General features: G+C 34.0%; 1 protein-coding gene across 3 annotated transcripts in view; it reads left to right on the top strand.

Annotated features, from left to right (window-relative positions):
* Luzp2 (leucine zipper protein 2) overlaps positions 1-19,142 on the top strand; it is a 471,602-nt gene that overhangs the window by 125,137 nt on the left and 327,323 nt on the right. The window contains exon 1 of one of the 3 annotated variants that reach the window (XM_078046324.1): positions 10,944-11,012. The exons of the other annotated variants lie outside the window; for them this stretch is intronic. Coding sequence (XP_077902450.1) covers positions 10,960-11,012 — 53 coding nt within the window. The 5' untranslated portion in view covers positions 10,944-10,959. Of the gene's footprint in view, positions 1-10,943; positions 11,013-19,142 lie in introns of those variants that run through there. 3 annotated transcript variants of the gene reach the window in all.

Below are 19,142 nucleotides of genomic sequence, written 5' to 3'. Positions count from 1 at the left end.
AGTGTTGAAGTATAACACCTGGGAAGCATGCCAAGAAAAGTGTGGAGTAGAAAGTGTGAAGCTTTGTTTAAAGGGTAGTAGAACAGAATTCTCCCTGGGAGGAACAAGGGGACTCAAAAGGCAGAATCCGTGGAATAATTAAGTCCCATCCCTTTTATAAATTTAAAGTTCTCTTTGTTCTTTTACATTTTTCCATCTCATCTTGTTCATTTCCCCTTATCCTGCATTTGTGATCAGGAGATGCTGGCCATAGGCCAAAAGGTGGGAAACAGGTGTGCTGGAGGGGCCAGGATGTAGTCATCTTGGTAGAAAGGAAGGCCCAAGGCAAATTAATTAACAGCTTCCTGTCTGCTATTGGGTTGCTGACTTCTTTAGGAGGGGCATTAGAGGCCAGGCTTTGGGGACATTAACATTTCAATCTCCCACAGTGCAGTCTCCTGCCTTTCAGACCTACACAGGTTTAGTATGTTTTCTTCAATCTGACCCAATTTATGTATCTATTCTGACTGCCTATTGTAAATCTGGCTTCAGTACTCAGAATTGAATCCAAGGGCGGTGGATTACCACCACTGAGCTACCTCCCCAATAGGTTCTTTAATTTTAAAAAATATTTTAGAGGGAATCTCACTAAGTTGCTGAGGCTGGCCTCAAACTTGCAATCTTCCTGCCTCAGACTCATGAGTTGCTGGGATAACAGGTGAGTGCCACTGCCTTACCAATATTCAGACAACATTAAACAATTCACATCTCATTAAATACCTACTATATCCCCTTTTTATTCAATGAGAGTGCATATTTAACTACATTTTACTAATTATCATGACATATTTTAAATAGGCTAATCATGATCAACCTAGTCAAACAACTTTCACACTGAAATATTTATTCTCTGGGGGATTTTTAGTCTATGGTACCATTTTGTATTGCTGATAGTTCATCCACAAAAATTATACTCTGGGAGAATTGTGGGATGATACACTTTTTGGTTGTATAATGTTATATTTTGAAAGAAAGAAAATTCTTATAAAATTATCTTTCTCTTTACACACACACACACACACACACACACACACACACACTTGGGAAATTTACGCTATTTATTTCTGTAGAAATATGCTAGTTATCTTTAAAAAAACATTCTCTTCCTTGGTCACTTATGATTTTTTACTTTGTTCAAAGGATTTCAGAAATTTAATAATGCACCATAGATCCACGGAAATGAAAATTGGTTCTTTCCTTGTTATTCATTCCTACCTATTATCAGTTTTAAGACTTTGGCTGGGATCATTGTTTTGATCCTTGAGGTGCTTGCTTCTTTTCTGAAGTTAGGTGCAATTTAATCCTGGTTCATTAATTATAAAAGCATTCTCTAGGTAATTGCCTCAATCTTTTTTGCTCCTATATATAGCTGAATAAATGTAAGAGCATATGTATGTGCAAATGAATACATAGTGCATACTTATTTGCATATGAATGTAAAGAAATTAACAGAAAGATAATATATATGTAGGTATATATATATATATATATATACACATACACACACATACATGTTTACATATACATAAATATAAGATGTAGTGTGACATACATCTAAACAAAGCAAATTGATAATTTCTATAGGGAATGCAGAACTTTCTAGGACAATCTTATCTTCTCAGTAGACAACACAAATTAGTACACAAAATTAGATATGTGAATGTGACAATCACTATACCTGACCCAAATTGAAGACTGCCTGCTGCTACTGCCTACTTCTGGCATTGTAAGTGATGCATAATGAAAATGTTACATGGATAGGCATTTACTAGTTACTGTAGAATTCAGGTATTTCTAGGTACCTAATATTATTGTTAGTATCAGAACAAGTAAGTAAAGTCATTTCACGCATGAGGTCATGCCAATATATACCAACACACTAAAGACCTAGAAAACAGACATTTCAGAGTTATATTGTCAAACAAATTTAGAAGTACCTGTGTGGGAATATGAGGCTGTTATGTAACATCAAAATAGAATAATTATCCTTAGAGTCAGATAATATGAGGTTCACAGGAAATATTATGCATGTGGTAACATTGTGAAAGAACTTGACATTTTCTGATCAAATACGCATTTCTCACAAAAAATAATTTAAAATAAATCTGGACCAAATATCCTAAAATGTGTGAAAGTGACATGGAGTCTGTATATAGGTGAAAAGATGATTTATGCTTAACTAAGCTCCTCTGCACCATTATATTTGGTGCATTGCAATAAATGAGCACTGCTAGCAGTATACATATAACAGATATGCTTTCTAATGTATGTCTTCAGGAATCTTGTATAGGAATCACAGAATTTTCCTTGTGAAAATCCCTGGTGATCACCAATTAGCATTTCAAAATCTCTGTCTGTTCATGATATCAATCCTGATAGCATCCCCAACAAGCAACATCTGTGCCTTAAAAGCAGGTATGGTCCAAAGTCTCCCGGATCCTCTCCATCATATGAGAGAAAGGCAAATAAATACAATGGACTAACCTTAATCACAGTGGCAGACTAAAATTCTCCCAACAAGGTAATACAGGATGTTACACAGACTACAAACTAAATTGGCAAGAAAGCCTGAAATGATCAGAGATACATGTCTTTCAGGTGTTGTGGGATATTAGCACTCACCCTATCTTGTTTGAGAGAACACTGTTTTAAACTGCTTCAGCAAAATAGTGTATTAAACAATGAAAAGAACTGAAACCAATGGATGTAATAGAAAAGATTGCTGAATTCCTGTTTGGTGAGAAAAGAAGGTTGGTTAAGAACTATAGGGTTCAGAAAGTAAATTGGAGCAACAGGAGGAAAAGATAGTGTTGTGTTGATGTGTCCAGCCTTTTTCAGTCCTGGTGATTGTCTTATCTTTTTCATAATAGCCACATATAATGTACCTCGATGTATATGCTTTATCTTGCAAAGTTATTTACACTTGATTTGTCTCACATTCAAAGGCATTTTATAGTAGAGAACACAAAATATACTCCATCTCAAAACCAAAATATAGGTCTGCCATAGTGTTTTCAAATATTTAAATATAAAAGGAGGATATTTAGGTCACCCTAAATCTAAACCAAATATATTAAAGGTGACTTTAAGTGTGATTTTTCTTAGCAAAGGATACATGAAATATTGTCATTCAAAAATTTCAGAACAACTTTCTAAAAGGCCAAGTTTGTATGCCAAATTTATACTGTGAATTTTGATCCATTTTCTATATCCATCATTCTTTTAAAATTAATGAATAAGTATTTTTAAATGATTGAATAAATTTCAAAATATGATTGCTGATATTAAACATGTAGTAAAAAAAGATTTTTCCCCTATACACAAAATTAACAATTAGTTATTTTATTAAAGTCTTATGCATAATTAAAATCGTGTGCACTGAAATCATCATTTTTGACATCTTTCAATTTGGGGGAAACAGTATTCTTTATATTTTTAACTGGCAAAATATTTGCATATGTCTATTTAAAAACAATATAGCCTAAACTGGTTTTATATAGCAAGATTTTACTATAATATAATTTTGAGCAACTTATTTATCTCTCAAATTTAACTATGATATAATCTTGAGCAATTTATTCATCTCTCTCTGCTTGTTACCTCCTTATGAACATTATGAATTAATCAAAGACTTGGAATGAGGTTCAAGAAAATAAAGGCGAAAATTTGTAAAAGAAAAAATGATATTAAAATGAGAGTATTGCTCAAAATGTGACATAGAAATTATTTTCCAAACCTTAGGATGAGATTATACCATGATCAGAAATAAACATGATGGTATTGTCTTCAGTCTAGATTTTTTTGTTTGTTTTTTGTTTGGTTGTCAATCTATTGGTTCACATAATTCCTTTTAAGTGATACAGTTGTCAGAATATATGAAAGATGTGCCACTTATCACAAATACCCCTAAGTTCAATAGTTTGCTTGTCTAGTTTCTTGGGTTCCCAAGTCTTATTATTTCCTCAAACTAGGACCAAATATCCTCTTCAAGTTGTCCCAGTGTTTAGCTCTGCGGCTTTTTAAAAGTAAATACTTTTCTTTTGGATCCATGGTTTCATGGAAAATTAGCTGCTTGAGTCTTGGCTTGGTTTCTAGCTTATTTTGTCCCCCCAGCCCCTTTATGTTATACCTACTCAGCCCTTGTAGTCATTTAACTTTGCAAGTTGGAGGAGGAAGGAGTTTGATATCATGAAGTTAAAGATATCACTGCTCTTTGTTCCAATATTTCAAAACAAAGCATCAAATGAAATAAATGCCTTATTTTGCTTCTTTGGCTCTGAACAGCCTAGTGTTTCTTAGTATGAATCTAGTAAGGATGAATGATATGTACCAAAAGAACAAATGAATGCAATGTTAATTCAGTCTCTCAAGTGATCCATCTCTCAATTGACTTCCATTAGTTACCACAGCAACTTTAATAATAACATAACGATATACTTATTACTTCAAAAACAATTCTCAAAAGCTAATGAAATCAACAATTCACAGTTTTACTTTTTTGTTTCTATGCATAAAGAGTAATGACATTTATAAAATTATTACAGTACTACAAAAAATAAACACTTGATCTCACCTTGACATTTCATAACACAATTTTTGTATCAGAAGTTGACTTTTAAATGCAATATATAAGATTTAAAATATCAGATCAGAAAAAGTTTTGTGTGTGTGATCATGTGTGCATATTTTTAAGGCAAAATAAATTTTAAAAAAACATTTTAATCTACATTAAAATATATTTGTCACCAAAGTAAATACCAAACTAAATTTAGTTGGTTAACATATTATTAACATATTATTTCTCATAAATCTGGATACCAAATATGATTTAATAGAATATATAGTTTGCTTTCTGCTGTTTTCCTACTTAAATAATAAGTATTTATTATGTTATTTTTCCTAATTAATTATTTTCCTCAATTTAAATGAAATCAAAGCAATGATAATTTTGTTAAAGTTATCATAGCACAAGTATTTCTATCTTACTGTCTTCTGTATAACAATTGAAAACAACTAAAAGATTTTTTTAATATAAAAAAGAAATTTTAGGGTTGGTGTTGGGGCTTAGTGGTAGAGTGCCTACTCAGTACCTGTGAGGCACTAGATTCAATCCTCAACATCACATAAAAATAAATAAAGTCATTGTGCCCATCTACAACTAAAGAAACATATTAAAAAAAAGAAAAAAAAATATGAAACTGGGAGAGAGATTCTGAGGATATCAGATGTTGTAAAACTTGGAACAAATCAACTCAGGTTACCTTCAAGGACATAAAAGCTAAGAGACAGTGTTGACTTAAAGTGAATCTCAGTATTTATAAGAAGCCCCACAACAATTCTTTACTTTAAATATAAGTGCAGGCAAACATTGCAAGCCTACCCAAGCAGTGGGTGACTGCAGAATGAGAGGAAAAGTGGATGCCATTCTTACAAGGATCATATTGTCTGAGTGGAAGTTTGGAGAAAACACACTGGGTGGCAATCTATTCTGGAGCTTCTCATTGTCAGCTGAAAAGAAATACATTGGCTCTAAATTATCCATAAGAAATAAATACCCTGGAATAAGTGGGGCTTGTCTGGGAGCCAGGAAGATTTTCTTATTTGTCCATGGTGAGACAGGCTGAGAGAACACTGAGTTTTATTTGCCTAACTGATAATGTGATGGATGGTATTCTGTGTCAGCATCAGCATCCCAAACTGAAGATGTTTTCAGCTACAGTATATTCTGCAGTTCATCAGCAAATATGTAGACTGTCAAGAATATTTTTCTATTCAGAAAACAATGAGCAATAACTGGAAGGAACCAATATGGAATCCGGGTGATAAATAAAACAATGTAATTTTACATAGGCGCTCAAGAGTGTGGATTCCAAATCTGTGTTCTTGGGCTTGAATAGTAAATTTGTGTCATATAGTAGTGATTTTTATGTATCTCAGTGTTTTCCAATGATACAGAGGAGTAAATATACTAATGTCATCATATGAATGCAAATGTGATAATGTATGTCAAGTATTTGTAATAATGTAAATACATGCTGGTATTCTCATTTGATTCATACACATGACCATATATGATTTCCTCTTTATCTATACAACTAACATTCTCATCCTACTCACAATCATCACTTGCCTGGACCACTATTTATTTATCTATTTGTTTATTTATTTTTGAATACTGGTGATTGCTCCTAGGATGCTTTACCACTGAGATACACTCCCCACTTTTTTTGCACTCTTATTTTGAAACAGAGTCGCTATGTTATTTAAGGCTTTGCTAGAGATGCTGAGCATTTTTTCATGTACTTGTTGATTGATTGTATGTCCTCCTCTGAGAAGTGTCTGTTCAGGTACTTGGCCCATTTGGTTTTTGGGTTATTTATTTTCTTATTGTTTAATTTTTGAGCTGTTTGTATACTCTGGATATCTGAAAGGAGTAAAAATTTGTTCCCAGGTTATAGGCTCCCTATTTACCTGTCTTATTGTTTCTCTTGCTGAGAAAAATCTTTCTGGTTTGAGTAAGTCCCATTTGTTAATTCTTGTTTTTAACTCTTGTGCTATGGGTGTCCTATTAAGGAATTTGGAGTCTGACCCCACAATATGTAAATTGGAGCCAACTTTTTCTTCTATCAGATGCAGAGTCTCTGATTTGATCAAGCTCTTTGATCCATTTTGAGTTAACTTTTGTGCATGGTGAGAGAAAGGGATTCAGTTTCATTTTGTTGCATATGGATTTCCAGTTTTCCCGGCACCATTTGTTGAAGATGCTATCCTTCCTCCATTGCATGCTTTTAGCCCCTTTGTCAAATATAAGATAGTTGTAATTTTGTGGATTGGTCTCTGTGTCCTCTATTCTGTACATTAGTCCACCTGCCTGTTTTGGTACCAGTACCATGCTGTTTTTGTTACTATTGCTCTGTAGTATAGTTTGAAGTCTGGTATCACTATACCGCCTGATTCACTCTTCCTGCTTAGAATTGCTTCAGTCAGAGAAATGCAAATCAAAACCACCCTAAGATACCATCTCACTCCAGTAAGATTGGCAACCTATATGAAGTCAAACAACAAGTGCTGGCGAGGATGTGGGGAAAAGGGTACACTTGTACATTGCTGGTGGGACTGCAAATTGGTGTATGGAGATTCCTTGGAAAGCTGGAAATGGAACCACCATTTGACCCAGCTATTCCCCTTCTCAGACTATTCCTAAAGACTTTAAAAGAGCGTACTATAGGGATACTGCTACATTGATTCTCATAGCAGCACAATTCACAATAGCAAGACTGTGGAACCAACCTAGATGCCCTTCAATAGATGAATGGATAAAAAAAAAATGTGGCATTTATACACAATCGAATATTACTCTGCACTAAAAAATGACAAAATCATGGAATTTGCAGGGAAATGGATGGCTTAGAGCAGATTATGTTAAGTGAAGCTAGCCAATCCCTAAAAAACAAATGCCAAATGTCTTCTTTGATATAAGGAGAGCAACTAAGAACAGAGCAGGGAGGAAGAGCATGAGAAGAAGATTAACATTAAACAGGGACAAGAGGTGGGAAGGAAAGGGAGAGAGAAGGGAAATTGCATGGAAATGGAAGGAGACCCTCATTGTTATACAAAATTACATATGAGAGGAAGTGAGGGGAAAGGGAGAAAAAAAAAACAAGGGGGAGAAATGAATTACAGTAGATGGGGTAGAGAGAGAAGATGGGAGGGGAGGGGAGGGGAGGGGGGGATAGTACAGGATAGGAAAGGCAACAGAATACAACAGACACTAGTAATGGCAATATGCAAAAACGTGGATGTGTCACCGATATGATTCTGTATACCCGGTAAAAATGGAGTTCATAACCCACTTGAATCAAATGTATGAAATATGATATGTCAAGAATTATGTAATGTTTTAAACAACTAATAATAATAAAAAAAGAAATATTCAGAAAAAAAAGGCTTTGCTAATTTGCTGAGGCTATCCTTGAACTTTTGGTACTCCTACCTCAGCCTCCTGAATCACTGAAATTATAGGCATGCTCCACCATGCCTGTCCTGGGTTACTTTTAAAACATTTTAATGGTGCTCACTCTTCCTACCCCTATTTTTTAATCTACTTGGGCAGAGTTCCGTTTACAACAACACAATCAAAAACACATGAAAGGTTGGAAAATAAGGTTAGCATTAAAGATAAAACATATTATAATAAGGTAATATAAAATAAATTAGTCTAAACATACTCAAAATTTCAGTATATAAAATTTAGCAAATCCACTTTTCTACTATGCAAAAGAGATTCTCTGAATTTTAACAATAATAATTATAGAACATATATAAAAAGAATAACATAAATGTTAAGTCAATAAGTTAAAGAGCTGATTAATAACTAAAAAACAAAAGAGAATATTGAAACTGTATCAATGTATGACAATGTTGTGTATAAAAAGGGAAACAACACAATTTATAATATAATAATTGAGTGGAATAAATGAAGAAATGGAATAAATATTTTAAACTTGACTTTAGCTCATACCCAAACATAACTGTTGAGAAAAAAATCATATTTAAAAATATAGTCCTAAAATATAGTATATAAATTTGCATACTAGTACTGAGTTCCATCCCCAATCCTTGCTTTTTTTTTTTTTTTTAATTTTAGTACAGGTTCTTGCTAAGTTGCCAAGGATGGCCTTGAATTTGCCATCCTGCTGCCTCAGCCTCCACAATTACAGGAATGAATTACACGCATGCATCACCACCACCTGCTATATAGTTAACTTTTTACATTGTAAAATTCTATAGGTTTGACAAATTCACAGTATAATATGTCTTCCACTATATTATAGAGAATGTGATGTCCTAAAAAAAAAGTGCCTCTGTCATCCTATTCAATCTTCCTCAAACTCATGAAACCTCTCCATATAGAATTTTATTTCTATATAAATTTCCACATGTCAAAAAATTTGGAAACCACTGTGTCAAAATGAATAATCATTAGTAATTCTATGTGAGGGGTTAATATGCTCAGATTTGAATTCACAAATCTCACTTGGTTTAGCCAGTGGGGAATATGAAGGGACCATTCTTCTGACATTCATCAAAGATGATAAGGAACACTTTATTCAGGAGACTACTGCAGTGAAATTTTGGTGTTAAGGAAGACAGATTGGGCTCAAATCTGCACAGAAGGAAAAGAGTCGTAACTAACCAAGTAGCAATGAGGAAGTCAATTCATACAAAATTACTAGGAGTAAACATCCTCAGAGATAGTTGGATAATGGATAAACTATCTTGAAAGGATTCTTGTGAAGACAGACCAGGGGGATCAAAAATTGAAGGTGGGGGGCTGGAAGAAGGTCTTACTAAGCTGAGTAGCTTTTCTGCTCTTGTAAAGGGAAGCTTGAGGATAAAGCTTAGTCACAGTAATAAAACAACTTAGAGGTGCCTGACTAAATTTTTGTTAAGGAAAGATTATTTGAGGTAAAGAGAATTCTGAAGGCTAAGATCTAGACAAAATGTGCTGACAGCTTAAATTATTAGTGTTGAAAATAGAGACTGAGTAGAGATTAAGCAGTGGAAGAAATTTGAAATACTTTGAAAGTAAAAGTGGGATAATTCAATGGCTGAATAAGTTTAAAGAAAATAGTGTTCCATAGTATAAGAGTTGTCTGTTAAATTAGAATTAAAGAACTGTTCTTTCTTTTTTTAATTGATTAAAAAAAAAACAAATGACAGCAAAATGCATTACAATTCTTATTACACATATCCAGCACAATTTTTCATATCTCTGGTTGTATATAAAGTATGTTGACACCAATTTGTGTCTTCATAGATATACTTTAGATAACAATGTCTATCACATTCCACCATCCTTGCTCATCCCCTGACCTCCCCCCTCTTTCCCTCTCACCCCACTGCCCTATCTAGAATTCATCTATTCCTCCCATGCTCCCTCTCCCTACCCCACTATGAGTCAACATCCTTATATCAGAGAAAACATTTGGCATTTATTTGGGGGATTGGCTAACTTCACTACTATTCTTTCAACTAGGCCACATAAAAGGGCTACTCTCTTCACATAACTACAGCTAGGGAAGTGTTTCCTTGCCAATATATAGTGCAGATTTTGGTTTTCTGTTTTTCATGACTGTACAATTGTACAGGGAGATAATTCAGGGATGATTCTAATTAATAAAGTGGTCTTGTTATATTCATACTATAATTATCTTTCATTAACACAATTGGTGTCAGGTCAACTAAAATTCTAGGACCACACACAAAAAATTATATTTCCTCTTCTGGGTGACACTACTTCTGCATAGGCAAAGAATTTTCACTCCATGACTCAGTGGTCATTTCTGAAAGCTGAATACTCCCATCCCATGACAAAGTATGTAGGGAACTGATTTCACTTCCTGGTGTCTCCCTTTGAAAGTTAGCCTCCAACATACATAAACATCCATAATTTCAGCCATCTTTTTCATTGTCTTGTTTGGAAGGATGGCCTTCTTGGCTCTTCAGTGTTTACATCAATTGCCAGCAGCTGGGCCTGCATTTACCCTAACCTGTTGGAACTTTCAGACATGGGTTGTGAGAACAGTGCCAGGGAGACTCCTCCACAATCTTCCTTCCCCAGAAACTTCAGCACAGCCCACAGCCCATGAAGATGCTGTTTACACTGTGCAATGAAGGGTAAATACTCATCTGCTCTGCTCCTCCTACTCACACTGCATCATGAAGAATGCTATACACACTCTCCTCCTGTTCAGTATCCCTTTTTTGCATGAGTACCCAAACCATATGGACATAGCTAGAATAAACAGCTAAAATGATAGCAGGCTTATTTGCAATGGATAGTTCTTCTTTTTTTAAATATTCATATTTACCCTAGAACACAAGAAAATGAAAGAACATTGAAGGATTCAAGTAGGGATGGAAATGCGACATCAACATGGATGCCAGTGTTCAAGTCACCAAATCAACAGGTACTCAATCACAGGACACTTGATCAGAAAAGGAAGGCAAGGCGGGAGGATTTCTTAATTATGCCAGAATATAAATTTCTAAATATTTTTGATAGTTTGGTTTGTGTCTCTTTATTTGTTCCTTTAATGTAGTTTTGCTATAATCAGATACAAAGAAAATCAAAAAAGTAAAAGATATCATTGCTGGCAAAGAATTTTGGATTAAATAACAGACAACTGGGAAAAAAAATCACCATAAGTTTATATTTATTCAGTGACAGTGACTATTTAATGTATATCACTTCAGAAACAGTGGTTCTAATGTTCTTCTTATTATTTTTACTTGTGTCTCTTTGTTTGTCCAAGTATAATTTAAATTTTTCTTTCAAGTCCCATACTGTTCATTTATAGCATTAGTTTTCATGGAGCCTTTTGGTATTTTGCCTAATAATGATTTGCATTCTTAGTTTACTATCAGACTGCTTCTACCTTTTGCAAATTTGAGAAAGAAGTTTTCACAGAGCAAGAGAAATCACAGACAATAGTATAGACATATGCTCAATAATTCCCATATCCTTTTCCAGAAACAGCCCCAACACACACATACAATCTATATTAAATATAATGTGACTCAGCCCATTTGTTTAAAGTCTCTATATCTATCAAATTAATTTTTTTTTTGCTTAAGTTTTGTTCATGTAATCCTATAGTCACTCATGTTACTTTAAAATTAGATTGACAAGAGTATCTTGGGTACACAGGGCACTGGAAGAATGCCATGACAACGGGGAAAATCTAACTCAAGGAGAGCATTTGACAGCTGTCATCCTCATGTTCAAATGTTTCCACAAATTTCAGGTTCCAAAGCAAACAGAAGCATACTGTGTCTAATTTATCTAATTAGTGGAGTACCTGCTACTTTAGTCTATTAACAATCTGTCAGTATTTTTTTTTCATAAAATAGCTTCCACAACAAAGTAGACATATATATTATTTGGTCATTTATAATATCAACTAGACTGATGTTTGCCAAGTTGCTTTGGTGTTATGTCTGAAAGCACGAAGTTATAATTATATAGACAAGTTAACTTTTAACAAAAAGTTAACAAGGACACTTGATTTGGACATATACACTAAGATTGTGTGTGTTTTTCCTTAGAGACAGTCATTCTCTTTTTACATGTTTTTCCACAGAAAATAAAGTTTATGTAAAAAAAAAACTAACTTGGTCCATTAAGTCTTGTGTAATCTAATGGCTCATTCATTTTAAGAGGCAAAAGCTGTAGAAATGGACAGAGACCCTGTAGCAATACAACCTTAGTTCCTTTCTAACTGCCATTCATTAATTGTGTGGTCTTGGGATGGTTTCATTTCTGTGCTTGCTCCTTCATCTGTTAAATGTGAATGCTGTCACACCTGCTTGATAGCATTGCAGAGCTGTTGGACAGACCATCTGTCCAACAGATTATCCAAAGTCTTTGTTTTGCTCCTAATAAGAACTTAGTGAATGTTGCTTTTCCCAGATTTATGTCCATAGAGCTCAGAATAAATGCATCCAACCCAAGCCTATGATGCATCAAAAACTATGAAAGTAAAAATGATAGTGGCTTTAAAAGGGCTAGAGGGTGGTTCATTGGTAGAGCACTCCTCTAACAAGCTTGCGTTCCTGGATTCAATCTCCAGCTCTGCAAACAGTAAATATACACATTCATAATTATAAGTCACATCAGTGTTTAAATAATCAAAACTACTTTTAAATTTACATGCCAGAAAGCCTAAACAACAACACCTTAAGGCACAGTGTTTAATTTTCTCACATAAACAAGTCAAAGATGTATTGTTACAGACAAGTTTCAGTGGCTCAGTGTCACCGAGGACTCTGATTTTTCTATTTTAATATTCTTCCATATTAGGATTTGGACCCTTGCTTTCCTAATTTGTAGTCTCATTCTTGAAAGACGACTGCTTCTGTTTGAGTCACCACATGTATGTTCAAGGAAGGAAGGCAGATTGAGTGTGGAGGGTGTCCTTGACCTTGGCTCCTCTTCATTCAAGAAAACAAGTGATTTTTCCCAGTTCCCTCTGAGATGTTTGTTGATGTCTTGTTGGTGATATTCTATCCAGGAGTCCCTCAAAGTTTCAAGGTAACTAGGGAAACACATATTTAGGTGAGGAATATGCTCCACACAATAGTACCAAAGCTACAATCACAGGAAAGCAATAAAGGAATGAGGACTAGATGAGTGACTTTGAGCTCAGGCCTGAACAGACATCACAGGAAACAAAAGCATTTTTTAGACTTCTATATATGCATATTATCATTTAGTATTTATTGTTTTAATATTGAATTATGAATGAGGAAGAAGCTCTAGTGGCTTTTCCTGCTTCAGGCCTTTGAAGTCTAAATTCACCCCTCGTAGGAGGGGTTATTTATCCTGAAGTTGAGATTTTTTTTATGAGTCCTTATTTGTGTTATTCTCTTTTACCTCAAAAAAGAAACAGCAGGGGAGAAATGCCACTTGAGAAATTCCCCTGCTCTCATTTCATTCCACACTTCCCCAGCATATTGTGATTTTCTTTTTTCTTCCTCTAATACACCAAGCTCACCCTCTTCCTAGGACATTTGCAGTTGTTTCTCAGTCCATGCATCATTTAGTTAATTTAGCATAATGAAAAAACGCCTTTCTTTATTTTTCTGCCTTCTATTACTATAGGATTTTTTAAATTTGTATGAACAACTGATCAAATTTATAGAGAAAGATAATTGTAAGGACTCAGTGTACCCAATATTTAAATAAACTTTTTTAAAAAAGAACATTCCTACTATCTAAAAACTCATGAAAAACTATTGGTATTGTTTTTCCAAAAGGCATGTGTCTATGCCACACAAAACAACTCCAGGGAGGTTTATTTTCTCTTTGGAGAAAGTAGATTTTTTTAACTAAATGAAATAAAGTGAAATGTAATTATATACTAAAGGTTTTGCTAATAGACAATCACAGACAAAAACAAATATCAACAGCATTTTTGGTATGTAGCTTATGTTATTATCTTTCTCAAATTATTTACCTTTTTGCTTTATTTTATTTTGAAGTTAATAACTTGTATCACGACTCTCATTATTTCCAAGATACTTTTGTTTGTTTTCCTGTTTTTTAATTTTTTACCTGCTTTAGTCTTTTTTCTCTTTCTATTGTAGCTAAAATATCAAACAGATATTTTAATATTTCATATTTACCTATAATATAAATTGAATATTCCTTGAATATTCTGATATCCAAGAGCGATACAGTACTTCCTGCTCCCATTACCAATTATTTTAAAGACAAAATGTGTCTAGAACTAACTAATGGCTCACCAAACAATGTGTCCTCATTTCCATCCTTACTCATAGAAATTTTCATTAGGGCTATCTTTCCTAACCTAATGTGCATACTCCTTTTTCCTTTGGTAATACATTCTGAGCCATGCCAGTATCCTTCTGCCCATATTCCATGACTTCACTTATTTCACTTTAATGATTTTAACTCTGTAACTGAACTCTGATCTCTTTGTAAGTGCCAGATTTATGTTCACCACTGACATAAAAAATATTTTTCTATTTAAATGCATGCCATCTTTAATTCAACATTTCTAACACCCATTTCCTTATCTTTTAAAAGCCAGGACATTTCCCTGTTTTTAAATTTCTATTCCTTAACACAAATATCCCTGTGCTTATTCATGCATGCAACCTGGTAGTTATTAGCATTTTATCCCTTTTGTCCACTTTAGTAATATATTTTTTTTCAATTCTTCAGCCTCCCAGCTCTCTACCCACCCCCCAAACACATACAAACACACACACACACACAAACACACACACACACTCACAGATATGCACACAAACATTCCCATATATGTACCTGTTCTAATACACACTACAAATTTAAGGGACTGATTGTAACATTCAATTGATCTCGTATGTAGGTTCTTTCTGATTAGTCACAAAATAATGTATGCAAATATTTTTCAACATCCTGTGACATTAACACATGAGCTATTTAGCACAAAATGTTGATTTTTTTTACTATATTTGTGTGTGGGAATGTAATGTCAAGGTGAGATTGAAGATTACTTCCAGAAGCTAAAATGCAAGTACAGCTGCAGGTCTTGGGGTGTGAGTGTACCATGGCAAAGGAGTCAGGTAGACCATGGAGGCTGTAAATCAAAATTGAGTACTGAGTCCCAAAACTATGTAGATAGTAGAAACTAAAACTATAAAGACTATTTGAATAAATTTAAATTACTATACCATAAACTTCTCCTTCTCTGCAAACTTCAATGTAAAAGAAACACTGCATAGTTCATTTATTTTCTTTACGGGGCCCCAGTAAGTGAAGAATTAGTTTTTGATCATTACTAGAGTTTTCTCCCTCATATATATATAAGGGTATTCTAGTGCATGTGATCCATCCTGTAACTAATCCTCTCTAACATAATGAAAGGAAGTAAGAAAAATGGCTGTACATCTGCCTGAATAAGGAAAAGGAGAGAACATTCATAAGCCTCTATTTTATAAGGCTTTTCTCATTTTTAAAGATTTTCTATTCTGAAAAGAAAATGTACTTCCATTTCCTGGGTTTGCCCATTGAGAAATAGTGACTTTTGATGGAGGGTAAGAAGGAAGCTTTCCAGTAGATTCTTTCCCACAAAAAAAAAAAAAAAAAAAAACCAGAAGATCCTGCTAAGAGGGCAGGGCTCTGTGGGCGTATGCTGGTCTCAGGTCTTTTTCATGCTTATCCTTTTTCAGAGGCTATTTACTTTCAGGGAGTAATTTTTATTTGTGCTGGATCAAACCCACCTCACTTGAGGCATACATTAATTCTGAATAAGCCTCTTAAATTGTGAGGGAAGGAAGGAGGTTTTAGCTTAGTGAGATTCATATAAGATTAAATTTCCAATTTTAAATGGTCTTATGTGCAGGTCACCCAATCTGAATGTTCAGGCATATTATCTTTTTCATAATGTTCTTATCACTGAAACACTGTTTAGAAGCATTAATGACCTTGAAGTTTGCTCTTTTCAGGTATTCAAAAGTCACTGATATTTTTTGAGATTAGGTAATTTGCATCTCTCCTATTTTGATATTAAGCCTCCAGTAATAGCCCTGGATACTATCTCCTAAGTCAGGAGGGCAAGTGGTAGAGCTGAGTTCTGATAAAAGATTATTTCTATCACAGGCACAAGCCTTCCTCAATATTTGATTTCATTTATTATTTCAAATCATAAGTGGCGTTTCTGGGCTCTGAATAACAAGATTATTATTAATTCCTTGATCACTGCAAATTTCTATCACTGTATCTCCTTTTTAAGAATTAAATTAACTTAATTTTTAAGGGTTGTGAAGATTCTTAACAATCACCTCCATCCTCATTTTGTGCATTATACTATATATATGTGTACATATACATGAGTGTATATATAAAGAGTATATATATGTATGTGTATGTATATTAAATTATATATATATGAAATTATATATATACGTGTACATATATAATTCCATATATATATTTGCAGCAAGTATGGAGATTTATATTTGTTGCTCTCTTGTTTCTGAGAGATTTATAACCGTGAGTTTAGCTGAGATTATCCACAAAGTAAGATTGAATAGAGGAGAGATAAGTCTTCTGAGGATTTCTTGTTTTTCTATTCTTGGAACTGGGTATTGTAGAAAGAAATAAAGCAGAGTCTGAAAAGTAATACAAACCATGCAAATCAAGACAGGAAAAAAAGAAGAAGAATGGAGAAAGAAGGAGGAGAAGAAGGAGGAAGAGGAGGAGGAGGAGGAGGAGGAAGAGGAAGAGGAGGAGGAGGAGGAGGAGGAATAATTGATTCCCAGAAATCAAACAAAGAAGTATGATTCTAGAAGAGAGCCTACAAATGCATCTGCCCATAGGTCAAAGTAAGATGTGGACTGAAAACTTATCTCGGATATTTGTATCCGAGAGGTGACCAACAAGTTTAACAAAATTTACTTCCAAAGGGCAGTGTAGATGAAAGTAGAAATTATGTTGGACTCGGGGATAGTAGGAAGATAGGTATTAGAGTATAGATAACTTCTTCAAGAAATTTTTTTACAGCATAAATCTGAGATTTTAGAAAATAGCCAGGAAAGTTTTTCAGTGCCACATATTTTGCAGCAAGTTTGTATTTGAAAAAAATTATGATAATGGAGAGAGAAAGAGTGATTACTTAAATGTGCACAAAGAGAGGATAGAATATCAAATATTAATACGTTGAAGTCTTTCTGAAATTTTAATATTTGATTTGGAGTTTGAATAAACACACCCTTAAACAATTTTGGTACTTCCCTGGAAAAAAAAAAAATTCTCCACTACTGAGAAATTATATACCATTAAGCAAAAGGTAAAGAAGAAAGACAAAAGTACAGAGGTTGACCCAATATAACAACTAGACAGTTCATACACAGCAAGGGCAAATACACACACACACACACACACACACACACACACACACACACACAGATCTATGTGTAATAAAGTATGGGGATCCCTTAAAGTAACTGACACGTCCACTTACTGTTCAGAATGATATGCCTAATATTTCATTTACTTAACTAATTCCACGTTTGTACTAGGAAATTTTTTCTGGTCTTCATTAATTTTATAGAAGTTAGAAAGTTTAATAAAAAATATAAAAAAATTTTAAAAACCTCATAAACTTTACAATGCCCCTATAATTTAACTTCCTGATTATAAGACCCTATATAATAAACTTGCAGAGCTATTTCTGGGTCACTGTTCCTCCATCAGAGTTCAGTATCCCACCTGGCCCTAGCTTTGCATAAAAATGTCTCTAAAAAAAAAAAAAAGAAAGAAAGTTTAATCATTTTTAACTTCTTAAGCAAATAAGTTTTGTTAATATTTTTCAGAATTATGTGAATTAAGAATTTAGTGAAAGTTCTTCCCAGAAAAATGAACACATAAAGCTTGGCCTTTTTTTTTTTTTTTTTTTTGGCAATTTTGTGTAGATGTTTAGACTAAGCTACTACCCCTTCGATGAACGTGAGACAAGCCAAAAATTAGTTTTTAAAAAACTATTTTCTATGCTATTGTATTAAAAGATGAAGATTAGTCTGCTACAAATAATATATGAAAGTAGGGTTTATGATTTGTGTGAACATTGGTTATTTTATTATGAAAGTGCAGTTAACCATGAAAAGTAAGGTTGTTTTCAATTTAAACTCTTTCTGCTTTACATGGGTATATTTAAGACACTATGTTTAATTGTGTCAATAGGGACTTCTGCCAGTTCAAGACAAAAATCACTCTTTTGTTAAATATGTGAAGGTGTTTATAATTGTAATTATTCGTAATTTCAATACATTAAGCATTTTAAACTCTGAAGAGGAATTTGGGAAACAGCTGTCTGTGTATGTCCCCTCACAGGGACACCAACACTGCAGGGAGCATCTGGGTTATGGTCTGGGAAGGGAGCTACCTGCACCTGCCAGGTCGCAGGATGATGTTGAGTAGCCAGAGGCTCTTCAGATTGCAGATGCTTAAGAGGGTGCTATTACAGGAATTGCCATCAAAGTTGCTAAAACAGAAACTAAAATATTGTCCTGTGGAAGCCAGAAAAGAAATGTGTGCGGATTGGGTTGATACATTGCTCTGATTATATGCTCTGTAAAAAAATCTCAAGAAGAAAGAAATGTGCAGTGTGAAATTCTTTAGAGAAGGGTCTGTGTTCAGAATTTAGTGACCAACTTGTGTGAACAATGGAGTTTGCTGCATACAGGTAATATTCCCCAAGACTTTTGAAAACAGTTTGTCATGTTTTTTTTTTCTTTTTACTTGCTTATTTATTCAATTTTTCCAAATCTCTGGTGCAAAGCGAGAAAACCAACATCCTTCCTTCCTTTCTCTTTTCTCCTTTCTTTCTTCCATTTCTCTGCCCCCCTACCTTGCACTGAGGATTGAACTCAAGGTACATAGTCACATCTCCAGCCCTGTTTATATTTTATTTAAAGACAGGGTCTCAATAAGTTGCTTAGGTCCTCAAAAACACTTCTTGAATATCCTGTAGATTCTGGGCATTGTGTTAAGTGAGGTTTTAGTATGGTAACTCTATTTCCCTTAACTA

This window comes from Ictidomys tridecemlineatus, chromosome 4, assembly GCF_052094955.1.
Source record: "Ictidomys tridecemlineatus isolate mIctTri1 chromosome 4, mIctTri1.hap1, whole genome shotgun sequence".
Lineage (NCBI taxonomy): Eukaryota > Metazoa > Chordata > Mammalia > Rodentia > Sciuridae > Ictidomys > Ictidomys tridecemlineatus.
Note: the sequence above shows the minus strand (reverse complement) of the source record. Positions and strands in the feature narration are given on the sequence as shown.